This window comes from Vicia villosa, linkage group LG2 (genome assembly GCF_029867415.1).
Source record: "Vicia villosa cultivar HV-30 ecotype Madison, WI linkage group LG2, Vvil1.0, whole genome shotgun sequence".
NCBI classification, from domain to species: Eukaryota; Viridiplantae; Streptophyta; class Magnoliopsida; order Fabales; family Fabaceae; genus Vicia; species Vicia villosa.
In genome coordinates, this window is record NC_081181.1 from 227,366,602 (window position 1) to 227,384,375 (window position 17,774).

Here is a 17,774-nt window from a genome sequence, read left to right on the forward strand (position 1 = left end):
TCATAGTATTTTCATATCAAATCCTAGCTTCATGTGTGATAGCAAAGACATAGGGGCAACTGTTTTGGGATGGCCAAACTACCCTTTGAAAACCGGCCTAACTTGGAGACCCAATCCAATCTCAGGCCCATTTCAGCTAGTGAACAGATGTACTCTCGTGGGAAAACTCCGAGCTGAAGCAAGGGCGCTCCATATCTATTAAGATCTATCCAGCAGCCCCTGTGCTGGACGCTATGTTCACCGGAGGTGTTTATAACTGTCGCTCTTGTGTAAATGTGACTTTACATAACTCAAAATATGATTCGTTACACACCTACAAGTTCGACCCCTATAACTTTCCTAACTTTAGCGTAACAATGTTAACCTTGTTGGTACACTCTCTTTGTGATCACTGAGACTTCTATTGTCGTACTAGAGTCCACCGATGACTTCATCGATCTGGTATCTATTTCTTGTTCCACTCTAGAATAATTTTATTAATAATCTTTTAAATGTTGTAAAGAAAATAAATATATAAATAAATAATACAATAGATTTTATGTGAAGTATTTGTATAAAATATTTAAAAACAATATTAAGAAATAGTAATAATTAGCTATTAAATAATACTTCCTCCGTCTCAAAAAAAAAGGATCGTGTATCTTATTAAGTCAGTTCAATTGATAGTTGTTCAGGAACATGAGATGCATAGTCGTAGATTTCAATCTGAGACATCAAACTTATTCATCTTCAAAAGATGAACTCCAGTCACTGTATTCTTTTCTCACCTTTTAATTTTTAATGTGTTTTTAAATTTGATCTTCTAATTATATACCTTATTAATACTCATAATTTACTATTTTTCTCTCTAATTAATACTTATTTTAGGACGATGTTACTTACTGAATATTCACCTTATATCTTACAAGCCATACAAAGTTAATGATTAAATCGATTACATTACCCAAATAATCCACACAGGAATGCTTGAAAAAGAACTTTCGCTGTGATCTTCGGTTTGCTTTTCCTGTGGAAGCACACATACAAACCCATGAATTTAAGACAAGTTCATACACTAAATAAAGTAATAGAAACTTGTTTTTCAACACAACTTAATTAATTTCTTAACATGTGCTCAAGATTTTTTTTTAAAAAACAATGTAATAGAAATAAAGTGGCACACCTTTCAGCGAAATAAGCAAGAGGAACCATGAAAATTGATGCAAAGATGTAACGATAAGCCAAAAGTACACACAAACTCATTCCATTATTCTTTTCAACCAATTTGTACAATATGGTACAAACAGCATAAGCAACCTGAACCATCACCATTAGAAATGCTGCTTTCACTCCATCTATCACCTTGCAAATAGATGACATTTTTATAAAATAATCACCTAGCTAACTAGCTAGAGGCTTTTGTTTTGTATATTAATTAACGCTTATATGTTAATCAATCTTTGCTTTATAAATAGTTATATATGACATTACCATATGTGTGCAAAGAATGATATTAACGCCTATATATATTATTCTCTCACGCAAGCGACAAAAAGATATCATTCTAACTAAGTTTGGTGAGGTCAAATAATCCATATAACCTAACCACACCATAAAATCCAACCATTCTTTTTAATTAATGAATCGAACTAATTTATCAAATACTTCAATAACCGAGTCGACACTACTAAAAATGACATTTGCTTAAAGAATTTTATACCAGGTTTTAAGATATATGATGTGAAAAATATTTGTCAAAGAATTTTACATCAGACATTTATTTTCAATGATGTAAAAAATATTTGATTTAAGAAAAAACATAACACGGTGGCAGTTTAGTAAATAAAATAAAATTTTCTTATAAAGGATTTCACAGCGGGCTTAGATATGCATTGATGTGAAAAGTCTACTGATAAAAAAAATAAAACAGGTGGCAGTTTGGTAATTAAAAGAAGTTTTGTTATATGGGCCCTTACATCGGACCCTTTACTGAATCGATGTGAAATCCTTCCCAGCCTTGCATCAGTTTAAACCAAAACTCTGAATCCTAAAATCATTTTTTCACATACCGTTTCCAAAAAGAAGAACAAAAGAGCAATCGCAAACGAATTCAGAAGGTATAAAAAAAATTACAGGAAATCCACCTCGATTCTTCTAAAAAATAGCCTAATTTTTTAAGAAAGATAGCAATCATATTACATCGGATGCGCCTTGCAACTGATGTAAAAACCTATATTTTACATCAGGCCAATAAGACAACCGACGTTAAAACCTACATTTTACATCAGACCATTAAGATAACCGATGTTAAATATTGTAGTTAGTTTTAAAAAAATAAAATTAACCCCCTATTTCACATCAGATATAACAGTCAACCGATGTGGTTGGTGTATTTTTCACATCGGATTTCTGACCGATGTAAAATGTCTTTGATTTACTACATCACTTGACTTTACATCGGACACAAATCCAATGTAAAATATACTTTTCGCCTGATCTAAAAAGTCTTTCCTTCACTAGTGCGAACCACCAAACTTAATCAAACCAAAACGAAACAAACCAAACGTTGACTATATTACTGCTAGTCTATTTGGTATGATATTTAGGGGTGTTCATTGGTTCGGGTAAATCCGAACCAAACCGCAATCCAAACCAAACCATAGTGTTTGGGTTGGACATTTTTTCAGTTCGGGCAAAAACCGAACCAAACCAATGAAATCCAATGACAATTGGTTCGGGCATCGGATTTTCAATTTTCTACCCGCCAACCCAAACCAAACCAATCATAACTAATTATCATGAAATTTACTATCAAACATTCAATTTCAACAAGAAAAAAAGTGAAATGTTGTATGTGGATAAGTTATGTTATTTTAATTAGTTATTAGAAAATTATTAGTGTATTGGGGTAATTGACCATAGAGTTAAGAAACACATTCATTATCATATTAACTGAAGTAACTAATTATAGATTCAAAAGCCTTTATGTTAGATATTATTCTTGTTAGATATTTTTAATCTATTAGGAAAAAAGTGTTAGTTTAATATTTACAATTAAACACTATTAATACTATTTGTTTATATTATTATGAAAAATTAATTTGCATAAATAAATTATTTTTTTCAAATATTTTTGCATATCTACCCGATCAATCCAATCCAAACCAACCCGTTGTTTCTCGGTTCGGTTCGGTTTGGGCTTTATCACAAAAATTTACAAATCCAATCCAAACCAATCCATATAATTTTAATCGGTTTGGGTATCGGATTCTCTCAAAACCGAACCAAACCGGCCCGCGAACACCCCTAATGATATTACTGTTGCTACTGCAATTGGTAGAATTGGTAACTTGTTTTCTTGCAAGCTTATTTTTATTTTCAATGTGTTTAGTTTTCATTATAGTAGAAATTACTTTTTAAAAAATTAACGGTTAATAGACTATTTTAAATTTTAAATAATTAACAGTAAGGTCTAAAATCTATGAGGTCCATCATCTTATCTTGTAGCTCTACAAATTAAATTAATAGTAAGGCTTAAAGTCCATGAAGTCCATCATCTCAACTTGAAATTTCTACAAATTAAATTAATAGTAGGACCTAAAGTAAATGAGGTCCATCATCTTGCAATTTATACAAATTAAATTAATATAGTAGTAAAGCCTAAAATTCTTAAGGGTCCATCATTTCATCTTGCAAGTTCTACAAATTCAATTAATAATTAGGCATAAAACTTATGAGGTTCATCATCTCATCTTGCAAGTTCAGCAAATTAAATTAACACTGAGACCTAAAATCCATGAGGTCCATCATCTCATTATACAAGTTTTAGAAACTAAATTAAAATTCATGAGGCACACCATCTCATCTTGCAAGTTCTGCGAATAAAATTAGGCAATTTATCTTCTCATCTTTATAGGTTCCTTAGTTTTTAGAGAAGTGTCTTCAAACATCTTCTCATCTTTATAGGTTCCTTAGTTTTTAGAGAAGTGTCTTTAAACGCACCGTTTTTTATATTATTTAATTTTTGTTTGAAGATGCATATCAGAAATTATAAATAATATGCTTTACTATGTATATCCGAAATATCTATGATATTTCAAATAAAAAACAGAAACAGAGACGGTATGGGGAAATTAATAATTGATAATCATAACAACTTGACATTAAATTAAAACACACAACATTACATAGATCATTGATAATCGGAAAAATTAACATTACACGTCTTTATAAACGGGTAGTTTTGGACGTTGCAACATATTGATAATATCTTCGATTGATCTTGAAATCTTCGCATCCACTTCAATTGAACTCTTTGTTTCATATTGGCGAAAAGTACTCCACATAACCTTTAAATTTGCATCCGTCTTCAGTTCAAAGTTGGTAAACTGTATCTTCTCGTTGTAGTGAAACGAGGGTGAACGATATTCGAGCGTGACAGCGTGTCGATTTTATGGATATCGCGGGAGTGTATTCAGTTTGGATATTAGGTCGACGCGAGTTATGTCCTTGCAAAACCTAAACTGAAGTGGCAGCTTCTCACCATTGAAATACACAAATGCAAGGTGGGGATATGTATTTATTTTCTGATATCGTATGTTTTGTAAATAAAAAAAGGATGAGAAACACCCTATTTATACAAGCTTGGATAACTTTGGATCTTACAGACCTTATCTTTTCATCAGAGCACTTTTTAGAGATGTATATTCGGATAAACCTTATTGTTTTATAAAGAAAAGATCTATTCGGATATGAATCTCCGAAAATTTTCTTTTGATATTTTTAATTAAAACGGGGTTTAATGTTGTCTTCTTTTTTGGATTTCAAAAATGCAAATCTCACTGAAATCTTCTCTGTAGATGTAACACCAACAATTTCCAAAAGCGGAAGCCTATACTAGTTGGTCTTATATGTTGAATCAATTATGAGGACGATGGGAAATGTGTTGAACAACTTTATACTTTCGGGATGAGTCCAAAATTTGTCACAAACAATGATTTTATCCTCCCACAAACTGTATACCTAGAAACATAATGGTTGTCATCCAAAAGCTTGAAAAGTTGTTGCATTTTGGATCTTGGACATCTTATCGCCGTATTGTTTAGATAACACGCATTGTATACCTGCTTGACATTTGAAACACTTTCAGGTCTTTTCCGTTTCAAATATGCAAGTATGTTTTTAGGCGCCACACTAACTAAAGACATGTCTGAAACAATTTCTTTCTCCTCTGGTTTAAGGCGACATACGATGGGATGACCAACTAAAATGGATTGTAATGCATGATTGTGTAAATTTGAAATCACATTAAATTTTCATGTATCATCTGCCTTACGGTATGCACTCAATTTAAATGGACACTGATATTTTTTTATCTAGTGCCATCACGTTTCAACTTCTGAATCGGTGGAATATTCGAGCCACTTCTCTCGCATCTCATGGTTAAAAATGTTTGCCTTTGGCTAGAACCATTGTCGGAACTTCCAATTACAATGTTAAACCCCAAATTTCCAACCACCATGCGGACCCATTCGAGGATATGTTCCTGAACAGTAAACAGTTTTTCATTTGTAAATTGTTGACCAACATTTATCTCGACATCAACTGGTCTAACATCGTCTTTCACCTGATCCGGTTTAACATCGTCTTTCAACTCATTCGATTTAACACCGTCCTCCACTTCTTCATGTTTTGCTTCATTACTTACAACAAATTTGGGAAACATATCTGGGAGCACCATATATAATTCAAACCAAAATAGAAAAACAGTTAAAAAAATACAAGAACAGACAAATTCGAAGATGCATCTTCGAAATATATAGCAAATGAATTCAGAGATGCATCTCCAGACTCAATGTACACTTTTTCAGAACAAAAACAAGATTAATGCAAGTCATGAAGGATGAAATGAATGAACTTTACCTTAAATTGCAACTTCTTTTGTTCTCTTTGTTGTGATAAAACACAATAATGATGATTTGGAGTCGAAAAGTTGATTAAGAATGAAAGTTTTTTAAGGGTTTTGAGTTATAGAGGATGAATGAAGTATGAGAGAGGTGATCATGCAAGGTGGAGATATATTCAATTTTCGCTTGACATTTTCAGAGATGCATCTTCAAAAAATTCACAGAATGAATAAGTAATAATTCACATTGAAAAACGCTGGGAAAATGGCCACAAACTAAATTAATAGTAAGACCTACAATCTATGAGGTTCATCATCTCATCTTGCAAGTTCTACAAATTAAATTAACAGTAAGACCTACAATCTATGAGGTTCATCATCTCATCTTGAAAGTTCAAAAATTAAATTAACAGTAAGGCCTAAAATCTACGATGTCCATCATCTCATCTTGCAAGTTCTGCAAATTAAATTAATACCAAGACCTAAACTCCATGAGGTCCATCATCTTATCTTGCAAGTTCTACAAACTAACAGTAAAGTCTAAAATCCATGAGGTTCATCTTCTCATCTTGCAAGTTCTACAAATTAAATTAATAGTACGGTCTAAAATCCATGAGGTTCATCATCTCTTCTTGCAAGTTCTACAAATTAAATTAACAATAAGGCCTAAAATCCATTAGGTCCATTATCTCATCTTGCAAGTTCTGCAAATTAAATTAACAGGATGGTATAAAAGAGAAAATGCAAGAATTTTATTATTCATTGTATGTTTTATTCCATAAGGTGTGTGCTAATCTTTGTTTTGTTGTTTTGTCGAAAAAATAGTCAAATGATGAATTTTTATAACAAGTGAATTTTTGTAGGGAACTTGTTAAGCAAGATAACTTGACTTATTGTGAGACATTCCGTCTCTTCTTCACTCTGGTGTGCGCTTTCTGTCTGTTTGGATACGCTTCAGTATTTATTTCAAGATTTGTTTCCTTTTTCGTTCAATCAGAAGTTTGCAAAGATTGCGTTCAAAAAATTATTTTTAATCCAAATCAATTTGGTAAAGATTTTATCATATCATAATTAGATTTGAAGAAGAGTTAATCATATTTGGTTTAGAAGAAAATGTTTGGATTTGTTTTTAATGAAAAATATTTGATTCGTGATATTTGCATTTACTTGGCTTCTAGTTAAATCCTACTTAGCTTTTTCGGCTAGATCTTGGTTGATATTTAAGGAGTTAATACTCCTTGTTTGAAGACACTTATTTTGAAGATTTGTGTATGTCGTGTTTTGTTTTAAAGAATCTCTGTGTTTTGTTGTAATACTCTATTTTTGTAAGTCTTTTTTATTTTAGAAAGATATTGTGTTTGGTCTATAATTGTGATTTGAATCACTTCACATATAATTGTTTTCTTGCAAATATTTAGGATAGTTTTTGAGTGAAAGTGAGAGAATCTCATATTCAAAGGGATTCTAAGTTGAAATTCACAGACAATATTAAAAAAGGTATTGAATTGGGAAAGTTTATATGAGACCATCATATAATATAGATTATTAAATTAATAAATTTTTTTATTAAGATACTCTCTCTCAACGTAAGTAACGTTGTCCTGAATTGAATTAAGACATTGTCTCAACATAATGTTGTGTGTGTATGTGAGTACTTTATATAGTACACTATTAACATTTGAACTCATCAAACTCTACATATTATTTTGAAGGCAAAATAGTTGACACTTTACTATAAGTATATAATAATGTTTGAAATTGCTTTAGAATAGAATTAACAAAAAAATTCAAAATAATGAATGATTTGATCCCTTTATGGTCGTTGAATATGCCTCCCATGTGATGATTATTTTTAAACTTGTCATTTTCCTTTTGTTTATAGATAATTGTTTGAGAAATTCTTTGGCCACCTCCCTATCTTCTAGTCCACCTCTGGTGAAAACCCCATTATACCCCTGACTTCGGAAATGAACTTCCGAAATGCATGAAAAAGGTGTTTTCGGAAGTTCATCTCCGAAAGCGCCTTTTTTTTTGAAAAAAATGTCTTATTTCGGAAGTTCATTTCCGAAACTACTATTTCGGAAATGAACTTCCGAAATAAAACGCGTTCTGCAGATTAAGCAGAACTCTCCCCCTCCCCCAAATCATTTACCCTAATCATCATCAAACACTTCCATAGGCGAAATTTCTGCAGAAGCAAGTGTGAAGTAGCCAAACTCTTCTTCCAAACTCAACCAAACTCATCATTAAACACTAATTGGTAAGTTTATCATTGTTTTTTCAAGTTTTAGATCTATTTGATTAAACTATATTAGGGTGTTTAGAATCTGAAAAAATGACATTAAGATAGCTTAGTACTGATATTAGGATGTTTAGTAGGCAAAAAAATGGATTTGGTTTAGGTTTTTGGGTCTGCCATTGGAGGTTGCAGAGAAGCTCTGCGTGGGGGTGTTTCGGAAGTTCATTTCCGAAAACACCTCCATCCCAGTTTTCGGAAATGAACTTCCGAACTGTACCAGAAGTTCATTTTTTTTTGTTTTTTCATTTGTCTCGCATATTAATCGATTTCGATTGTTTATAGGATCATGTCAGACCAGCCAGCACGCATCAGACAGGGGAGAGAGTCCCAGACTGCGTCGGCTAGACGCGAGCGGGCGGCGGCGCATCTGGCGTCGACCCAGGGACGGGGGCAGGGACGGGGACGCCGTGTCCGCGTTCCACAGGACTTGGTGGAGAGTTCATCTGCTTCAGGCTCTAGGAGTAGGCTGGCTCGGGTATCTTCTTCCCGCCAGCGAGAGGAGGAGGATGAGGATGAGGAGGAGGAGGAGGTCATACCGGATGTTGACCCTCCAGTCGGGGAGGAGGAGGAGCAGGAGGAGCAGGAGGTGGATAGCTTTCCGGGAGGGCCTTTTGACACTTCCCTGCTGATTCACTACCAGGATCACGTCGCTCGGCGGATCTGGGAGGGAGAGGTATTTTTTTTAACTTAGCCGTTTATTTGTCACCATTTTTTATAATTTTACCGTTTATTTCTCGCTTATTTGTTTTTTTTTGTAACAGGAGAGAGAGCCATTGAAAATGGTGAACCACTCCAGGAAGATTTTCGGTCTCTTTAAACCAGCAGCTCAGTGGTTTAACGACCATGTGCGAGGTTCAGGGCTTTGCGGGCTCTGCATGACCGGGTACACCACCATCAGCACCGGCATGCAGGGGGCATTTGTGGAGCGCTGGCACAAGGAGACGTCTTCTTTCCACTTGCCGGTGGGGGAGTTGACGATCACCTTGCATGACGTCCAGTGTCTTCTCCACCTGCCTATTAGGGGGCCGCTGTTGGACCACTCCAGGATCCAGAGGGTCGAGGCCATTGAGTGGATGATGCACTATTTGGGCCTGCCGCACGAGGTTGCTCACCTGGAGTGCGTCTCGACTTCTGGGCCTCATGTCCGGTTCAACACACTGAGCCTCTATTTTGAGTTCCACCTGGACGCGGCGGCCGAGGCCGAGCAGGAGGGTAACGACCTATTCAGGGAGTACCACCGCGGTTGCGCTCTCCGGTGCTGGTACATGCATGTGGTAGGCGCTGCATGCTTTGTGGACAAGAGTGCCAGGTACGTCGACGTGGCCTACCTCCGCTATTTCATGGACCTGGATACCGTTCACCAGTGGAACTGGGGGGCAGCTACTCTGGCATATCTCTACCAGAAGCTGAATGAGGCCTCCAACTGGAGGACGAGGCAGCTGGTCGGATCCTGCACTCTGCTTACGGTACGTTTGATTTTAACACATTCTCGTATTTATTTATTTATTTATGTTTCGTATTTATTTTTAATACATTATCGTATTTGTGTTTCAGAGCTGGATCATCTCCTACTTCTCCCGCATCCACGGCTTCCACATCGATCCTGCGTACGTTGACGCCATGCCCAGGGCCGCCAGATACGCCCTCCAGAGGGGGAACGATGCGGTGGGACCATACCGCCTGTACCTGGACCGCATAATGCACGACGACGTCACCTGGAGGCCGTTCGCCGACTATGCTCAGGTTGTCCCCTTCGACGGGGTTGCTCTATATTCAGGCTGGTTGGCATGCGGGACCGGCATCATGGTCCGGTATCTCCCGGAGCGGTGCATGCGGCAGTTTGGGTTCGTGCAGATCATACCCAGGTCACCCTTCGAGGCTGCTCCTGACACAGTGACCAGAGTGCAGCTCACTGCCATATGGGAGGAGTGGCAGCATCATGTGGTACCGGAGGAGTACCGTCGCATGCGGGTCACCCAGGTCTGGCACAGTGTGGAGGGGTACGTCACATGGTTCTACCGGGTGTCCCATCCTCTCTTGAGACCCGACGTTCCCGGCGCTCCTAGGCCAGCACACGAGGAGATCCTGGAGAACCGGCAGGCGGAGGATGACCACGCCATTGATCTCCTTCCGATCTGCCAGTGGATAGAGATGCTTGGGCGGGACGCGTTGGATCGAGGTGTCATTCATCAGGGTGGACCAGAGGCAGTCGCCGTGATGGAGATCATCGTCACTGATGCGGGCCGTGCGGCGGGGTACAGGCGGCAGAGGAGGGCCCAGGGTGAGCGGGTTAGGCACACCCAGTAGTGGTGGGGTTTATTCATTTTTTGATTTTGGATTGTATATTTAGCACACTATTTTTATTTATTTCGGTTTGTATATAATATTTTCATATTAGTATTTTTTTTGTTTATTTATCATATTAGTGTTTTCACTCTATCTATTGTTTATTTTATTTGCCGGTAACGTTTAATTAAAATGCGGTTGCGTTTAAGAAAAAACATAAAAAAAAAACACAGTTTCTGCATAATTCGGAAATGAACTTCCGAATTCACCCCCCATGAGGTGTTTTCGGATGTTCATCTCCGAACGCACCCCCCATGAGGTGTTTTCGGAGATGAACTTCCGAATCAAGGAAATTTTTTTAAAAAAAAAGCGCTTCGGAAGTTCATTTCCGAAGCAGGGGTAGTTTGGGAATTTCGCTGGGGGTGACCCCCCATAGGGAGGTGGGTAAAGAAATTTTCTAATTGTTTTCCTTCAAGACAATGTTATCATCAATCTCAAGACTTTTAGCATCTTGAAGCTTTGTGGTTATTATCTCCAAGGGTTGAATCTCAATAGTTTTCTTCAATTCTCTACCTTTACCCCACAAGACAATGTATAGCCCAATCACAATGATCAATGATCCTATTACACTGTAATTTTAGAACAAAAATGTTGTAAATAATAATATAAAAAGTCTTAAAAACTTAATGAAAATATTAAATAATAAGATGAGTTAAATATTTGAACCTTCCCAAATAAAGTGTTTCATCTAATAAGAGAGATCCTCCAATGGCCACTAGAACAAGAAAGAGAGGGTTGAAAACTGAAGCATATAGTGGACCTTTTATGCGCACACACCATGCAATCAAAACCCAAACTATTCCGGAGGCCACAACACCCTACAAATACAAATGTTAACAACTTGTTTATATTAATACATAAATATAAATAAATGATATCGTCAGAGGTTAAATCTTAGATTAGGTTTTGTGATATATTATACCGCAAAAAGTGCAGTGAAAAGTTTGATATCCCAACCAAGCTTCCATTGATTCCAATCACCTCTTTCCATGAATAATGCAAATATAATTGATTGAATAGAAGCCATCACTGACATCAATGCTGCACTTGTATAATGCCAAGGAAACTTCTCACTCATTTTAGCCTATAATCATACACAAAATATATATTTAATACAAGTTGCAAAATGAAGTTAATTAGATACATTGTTTCTATAGTATAAAATTAATAAATGTGTGACCTGAATTATCAACCATATTGAATATGATATACAAGTGCCCAATGCAAGAGAAGAGCCCCATATATTATTAGTAGAAACATTTTGTGGATGTAGATGATGTTTCAACAAATTCACATGAGTAGACCATAGGTGAATTTCAGTGCTCTTATAGAATGTGAGAATCATAGCTCCACTAATTCCCATTAATGTGCCAATCACCTTGGCTTTTCCGGTTAATGTTCTAATGTTTAACCTTTCTAATCTGAAAATTAAAACCATTATTAATTAATTAACACTAAAAAAATTTAACATCAGGGCTAACTTAAAGGTAAATTTACGCAGTTTTTGTTCAATTTCAACCCTGCGCACGCAACGTTGTATAACTTTTCTTGAAAGAGAGTTTTGCCGCTTATTGTAATCTTTCCTATTTCATAGATTTAGTCTCTACATTTACCTGAAAAAATATCCAATTTTTACTAAAAAAAAGTTAATTTACGCACCCGAAAGAGACGGCTAAGATGAAGGTTGCACCCGGAATAAAATTATACATGACCGTAGCATATGTTACACCCGCTAAAACTACGGCTTCAACGTATAAATTTTGTTGTAAGGTTGCCCTAAAATAAATTTTGATTAATTAATGATCATATTTATTTATTTAAAATAATATCGAATAAACTTACCCAAATAATCCACAAAGAAAAGCTTGAAAAAGAACTTCTGCAGTGATCTTTGGTTTGCTCTTCCTGTGGAAGTATAAATCCTGAACTGTTATATTGAATTATTATTTTTTTGCCTTAATAAAAATATTTTCCTTTATTTTCTCACTTCTAATTACTAATGAATCTTATGAATAATAGAATTAAAGTGGCACCTCTCAGCAAAGTAAGCAAGAGGAACCATAAAAATTGATGCAAAGAGGTAACGATAAGCCACAAGTACACACAAACTCATCCCATTATTATCTGCAACCAATTTGTACAATATGCTAACAACAGCATAAGCAATTTGAACCACCACCATTAGAAATGCTGCTTTTACTCCATCTATGAATTTGCAAATAGATGACATGTTAATAAAATATTAATCACAACTATTAGTGTTAAAGAGTTTTGTTAAGTATATTATCCATTCAAACAAAATCTTGTTTATATATTAGTCATAATTGAATTAATAATTCTATATTGAAAAATGCATGAATTCAAGGTGCCAAGAAGACACATTCTGTTGAAACATCAAAGAGGCACATTTCCCTCTACCCCTAAAAAAAAGGTATCGTAATAGAAAGTTTATCAAATAATTTTAAATATTCCATTTTAAATTTCTTTGACCAAGCACTAAGCATAGTAAAATAATTGCAAATATTTATCAAAACAGTGTAAAGATTATGTATTGTGAATGAGTGAATTCAATTTTAACAAAAAAAAGTAAAGAAAAGAATGAGAGTTTTACAAGGGTTTATTTGCTTCTCATGCATCTAACAATAACATCAACAAATTTCTTATACATGTGTTGCTTCAAATACATCTTCTCCACCTTCTTTCTACCTTCCATTCCCATTTGTTTCCTTGCCAACTGGTTTTTCAGCAAATATCGAAGATTCTGTGCAAGGACATCGTTCCCTGCTGCCCGTCCAATTGGATGAACAAGACCTGTAACATTGTGTTCTACTATCTCTTTCGTTCCACCCGCATCAGTTCCAAGAACCTGCTCAAATAACATTAAATGGAACACAACTCAAACGGATGAATTGTTATTAATGTATTACTTATAGTCCATTATTATTAAGCACTAATTTACTGATGATTATTTGTAATAAAGTTGTTGATGATTTATAAATCAACAACTTTAAAAAAATAAAAAATAAAAGTATTCAGTTTTGCTTTTGAACGGATGAGTTAAATCATTCTATTATGCAGATGAGAGATTATTTCATTGTCCTACCATTTAGTTATTTCATCGCCGTACCATTAAACAGTTAAAATGTTGAAAACCTAGACAGAAAAGAAGGTAGTTTGCTCTCTTGTCTTGTTCTATACAAATCCTAGTTCTCTCGCCAGCATCTCTCAGTTTTTATAGATCCTAAAGATACACATTCTGATTCCTAGTTATGCAACTAATATGCTATTTGAGTCATTCTTCATTAACTTATCAAAACTCAAAGTACGTGAATGCACTAGAAGTCATACCGGAAGACCAAATGCCATTGCTTCTATAGTCACCCGTCCGAATGTCTCTCCAAGTCCCTGTTCACCATTTGTTAGTTAGCAACAGCTTCCGATATTGGAGGATATTTCAGTAATTGAACTATAGCTCTAAATGTAGTTAACAGCTGGAATTTATAGTTTCAGCAATTATCTGAAGCTGTAAAATAATGCAATACAAACAAAGCCAAAAATGACATTCATTACTATTTTCAACAAATTTATTGATTACTCAGTAAATCTTATCCTTTATTGATAAAGAACACTAAATAGATTAGATGAGAATTCAAACATCTTAAAATAACGTAAAAACTCATCATACACATGAGAGAGTATTTCTAGAAATGGGACAAGGCAAGAATTTTAAGGTAAGATCACAAGATTCCAAATCAGAAAATAAAATAATATATTTCATCTATCTCAAGTTCTCAACAGATAACATAACATAATAATATTTCCAACATGATTGAACAACTTTTTGCTTGGAGCTATATGAATGTCAGGTGCAAACTAGATTCATAATTATATGCATATACTAATAACGAATGAGATAACAAATAGCGATATGAATGTATAAGAATTCTACCTACTACTTTATAAACAAAATAAACAGGACCTACCTGAGAGTTTATGACATAAACATCTGCCGCAGAGTATAGTGAAGCAACCTGTGTTGTGGATGGAGTCCACAAAACTGATTTTGAAGTGTTGGGATGCTGTTCTAAGAAACTTAGAAGGCTTTTAACATAATCCCCCTTGTTACTTTTAGATCCAACAGAACCAATGAGAACTTTAAGAGATTGTTTCCTTCTGTGATTATCAAAGTTTACATAATCAGTGCAACAAATAAAAAACAGATACCACAAAATCATCAGTTATAAGAACTAATTTCCAGATTCATGTAACCAACCTGCTTATAGAAGTGCTTGAGATATCATTCGAAGCTACTTTGCCTTTCTTCAACAATGGTAACAGTTTTCTAACACGATGTCTTCTTGCCTGAGTAGACAAGCCTTCCTTTATATTTGATAATTTTTTCATTTTCTTACCATCTTCCAACTGTATATGTTCTACTACTGAGCTTGCTGATTCAAGAAGCAACAGCTGGCCTTTTCCGGGGTTGATGCTACTCAGAGATATCACAAGCATATCATTATCGGTCAATCCCATTTCTTTTCGGACTGATTCTCGCAATAACTGTTTTTTCTCAATCATTTTATCGGTACTAAAGGATGGAGTGTTAAGTGTAGAGGGGATGCCAGCTACAAATGCTAGTTCATCATTAACAGACAAAGGCACAATTTCGGGTTGAGATCTCAGTTTTATGTTTTCTTCTTCACACCATTTTAGCCATTGTTTAGATTGTGAATCAGAAAGAAAAACCAACATTTTTACTCTGTGCAAGACACCCTTTGAACGATCGAAGTACTCTCGACGGTTTTCCATAACCCACCAAGCAACTTGACTCCCTCCCGCAGGAAAACGTTCAATATATTTTTCTAGAGACATAAGAAAACAAGGGTTTGTATTAAGACATGAAGAGCATTTACAAACTCATATTGATAATTTCTACTTGAAGAGCAAAAATAGTAACAACAAAACAATCTATAGAAACTATAGCGAATAATAAAGGAAAGAATAAATGATAATCATAATTAATCATAATCAATCTTTTCATACCAATCCATGATGCACATACAGCTGAACCAGCAATTACGAGATCAGCTTTCATTGCAGTTTTAAAGCTGAGCTCTGCTTTGTCCTCCAGCACCTTGATCCGCCTTCTAGAAAGCTCAGACAGCAAACCACCCTTCCTGCTAAGTGCAACAGCTGAAACAGTGGCTCCACAGCTCAAAAGCTCCGTTGCCAACTCCATCATTGAAAGCGGAGCTCCAGTCATGGAAAGCTCGTGGAACACCAAGATAAATCTTCTGGACCAAACAAGCCGCGCAAAGTCCCCCTTCCTATTACATGTCCCGGAACGTTTCTGAGGACTCCATTCCAAAATCCTATCCTCTATCGAACCAAACGGACCAACAAGCAATCCATATGTACTATTGGTCTGGGGAATTTCCGGTTCCTGCTCCTCTATAGTGTTGTTCTTAATTTCCACTGTCGGTTTTTTCTTACCACGGGCTTTACCTTTCGAAGATCGCCTGCTCTTTTTCTTCGAACTCGCTTTACGACGAGACGAACCATCATCATTATCATCATTTTCTTTCTTAGCCAAAGCCAAAGCCACATTTATTGTTCTACCAATCCCACCTTTATTTGTATCTGTACCATTATTAACAGACAAAGACTCATCACTAGCAATTAAATCGCGTCGAACACTCGTCGGATCAGCGTCTGCGCCCGTATTCCTCGGCCCCGTCCCAAATCCAGAAAACTCCTCTTTCTTATCACTATGAGCCCACCTAGACTGAACAAAAAACCCAAGATAAGCCCATAGAGTAATCAAAAGCAACCACAACAACACGCGATTGCTCCGAAACAACACCGAACCACCAAAACCCCTTCCGTCCTTCCTCGGTGTTCTACTCGAATTCAATCTTCGAAACGAAGGAGAATTACTTCTTGGAGTCGATCTTCCAGATAATGTTGATTTAAAAGTACCAGTACCAGCTGATCTTAATGAAGATAGTTTAGCTAAACCAGACTGAAATTCACCTCTATTACTACTTTCCTCAACAATCATGATTCATATATCAATCACTAAGAAGCTTAACCCTATCAAAAATCCCTCTAAATTCAGCACCAAAAAAAGCAATAATGGTTGAAGCTGAAACATGAAAGATTTAATTTGTGAATCAGAATCAATAAAGAATAAAATCAAAATTAGTGATTCAATCAGAGTCCATTGAAAGAGTGTTTCAAGATTGTAAAAGAAGTAGTAAAGAATTGGAAGCATTACATTGGATTTGAAGATCTGTGATTGATTGTTGAAGTTGAGTTCACCACTGTGAGAGTTTGTGGCTACTTGGATGCAGCAAATGAAGAAGATTGAGTTGAGTTGACACTGTCACTGAGAGAGAGAGAGAGAGAGAGAGAGAGAGAGAGAGAGAGAGAGAGAGAGTTCTAACTCTGAGAGACTCACTGAGACAAATTGATAGCACGTGCGTCTGACACGTGTGATATACTGTACTATTTCAGACTGTAATAAACGCGAGAAAATGTGAGTATACTGTACCGTCGGTGGGTCTCAAGTGTTATTATTCAATTATTGCGACCGTCTGATCAATCCGAGGGTCTTGATTACTACTTGTGTGAAACTTCGTCAAGTAGTTAAAGCAGATAATCCAAGTCTTTATAAGTTTTCCTTTTCTGGTCTTCTACTCTTACTTCTTTCATTTTTCTTTTTCCTTTTTTGGGTACGGTTATATAACAGATTAATTGACGTTTTGTCTTGTTTTAAAACATTAATATCTCTCTAGTTTTTTTTAGGGAGTTTCAAAACTATGTAAGTTTGATAAATATTTACAAACTATAAATTATGTTTAAATTAAATTAAAATGAAAGTAATACTTTTAAACATAGTGTATGTCATGTCATGTTCATTAAAGTGTTATATAATTACCATATTATATTATTTTATAAATTTAAAACCCCCTCATTCTAAAACTCGTTTTAGTTTTCAATATTGGTTAGACCGGCCCTGCTACCACCTCTCTTTTTAAGATTCTATCTTCTTTCTCTTTTAACTTTTGCTTTTTCCGTTCTTCCATGGCTTTTGATCACGATCAAGAACTGATCCATCGTGATAATCCTTTAACTAACACCGTCACCGATAAAGTCTCCTTATGGATCCTCGAAACCCCTACTATGTTCATCCCGGCAAAAATTTAGGGGTCGTTCTTGTCACACCACCGCTCGACGTCCACA

At 35.7% G+C, this 17,774-nt stretch overlaps 4 protein-coding genes across 6 annotated transcripts; all 4 read right to left on the minus strand.

Moving 5' to 3' along the window:
• Positions 1-723: 723 nt before the first annotated feature.
• On the minus strand, positions 724-1,453 carry LOC131654112 (WAT1-related protein At1g09380-like). Its single transcript, XM_058924532.1, has 2 exons — positions 1,163-1,453; positions 724-1,006 (listed from the first exon to the last, which is right to left on the minus strand). The coding sequence occupies exons 1-2, from the start codon at positions 1,357-1,359 to the stop codon at positions 940-942; spliced, it is 264 nt and encodes an 87-aa protein (XP_058780515.1). The 5' UTR covers positions 1,360-1,453; the 3' UTR covers positions 724-939.
• A 3,897-nt stretch (positions 1,454-5,350) lies between these two features.
• LOC131651516 (uncharacterized) lies at positions 5,351-5,719 on the minus strand. Its single transcript, XM_058921176.1, has one exon. The coding sequence runs from the start codon at positions 5,717-5,719 to the stop codon at positions 5,351-5,353; it is 369 nt and encodes a 122-aa protein (XP_058777159.1).
• Positions 5,720-9,730: 4,011 nt separating this feature from the next.
• LOC131654115 (WAT1-related protein At1g25270-like) lies at positions 9,731-12,858 on the minus strand. Of its 2 annotated transcripts, XM_058924535.1 has the most exons (7): positions 12,563-12,858; positions 12,372-12,434; positions 12,189-12,305; positions 11,710-11,950; positions 11,452-11,613; positions 11,196-11,347; positions 9,731-11,098 (listed from the first exon to the last, which is right to left on the minus strand). In XM_058924535.1, exons 1-7 carry the CDS (start codon positions 12,757-12,759, stop codon positions 10,927-10,929), a joined length of 1,104 nt encoding a protein of 367 aa, XP_058780518.1. In that variant the 5' UTR covers positions 12,760-12,858; the 3' UTR covers positions 9,731-10,926. The 2 variants fall into 2 exon arrangements, with proteins under 2 accessions (XP_058780518.1, XP_058780519.1); XM_058924536.1 differs by lacking the exon at positions 12,189-12,305.
• A 145-nt stretch (positions 12,859-13,003) lies between these two features.
• On the minus strand, positions 13,004-16,996 carry LOC131654114 (uncharacterized). 2 transcript variants are annotated; one of them, XM_058924534.1, is made up of 6 exons: positions 16,807-16,996; positions 15,573-16,674; positions 14,803-15,391; positions 14,513-14,699; positions 13,878-13,934; positions 13,004-13,395 (listed from the first exon to the last, which is right to left on the minus strand). In XM_058924534.1, the coding sequence occupies exons 2-6, from the start codon at positions 16,588-16,590 to the stop codon at positions 13,147-13,149; spliced, it is 2,100 nt and encodes a 699-aa protein (XP_058780517.1). In that variant the 5' UTR covers positions 16,591-16,674; positions 16,807-16,996; the 3' UTR covers positions 13,004-13,146. The 2 variants fall into 2 exon arrangements, with proteins under 2 accessions (XP_058780517.1, XP_058780516.1); XM_058924533.1 differs by having other exon boundaries at positions 14,513-14,702; positions 16,807-16,995.
• Between the last annotated feature and the right edge of the window lie 778 nt (positions 16,997-17,774).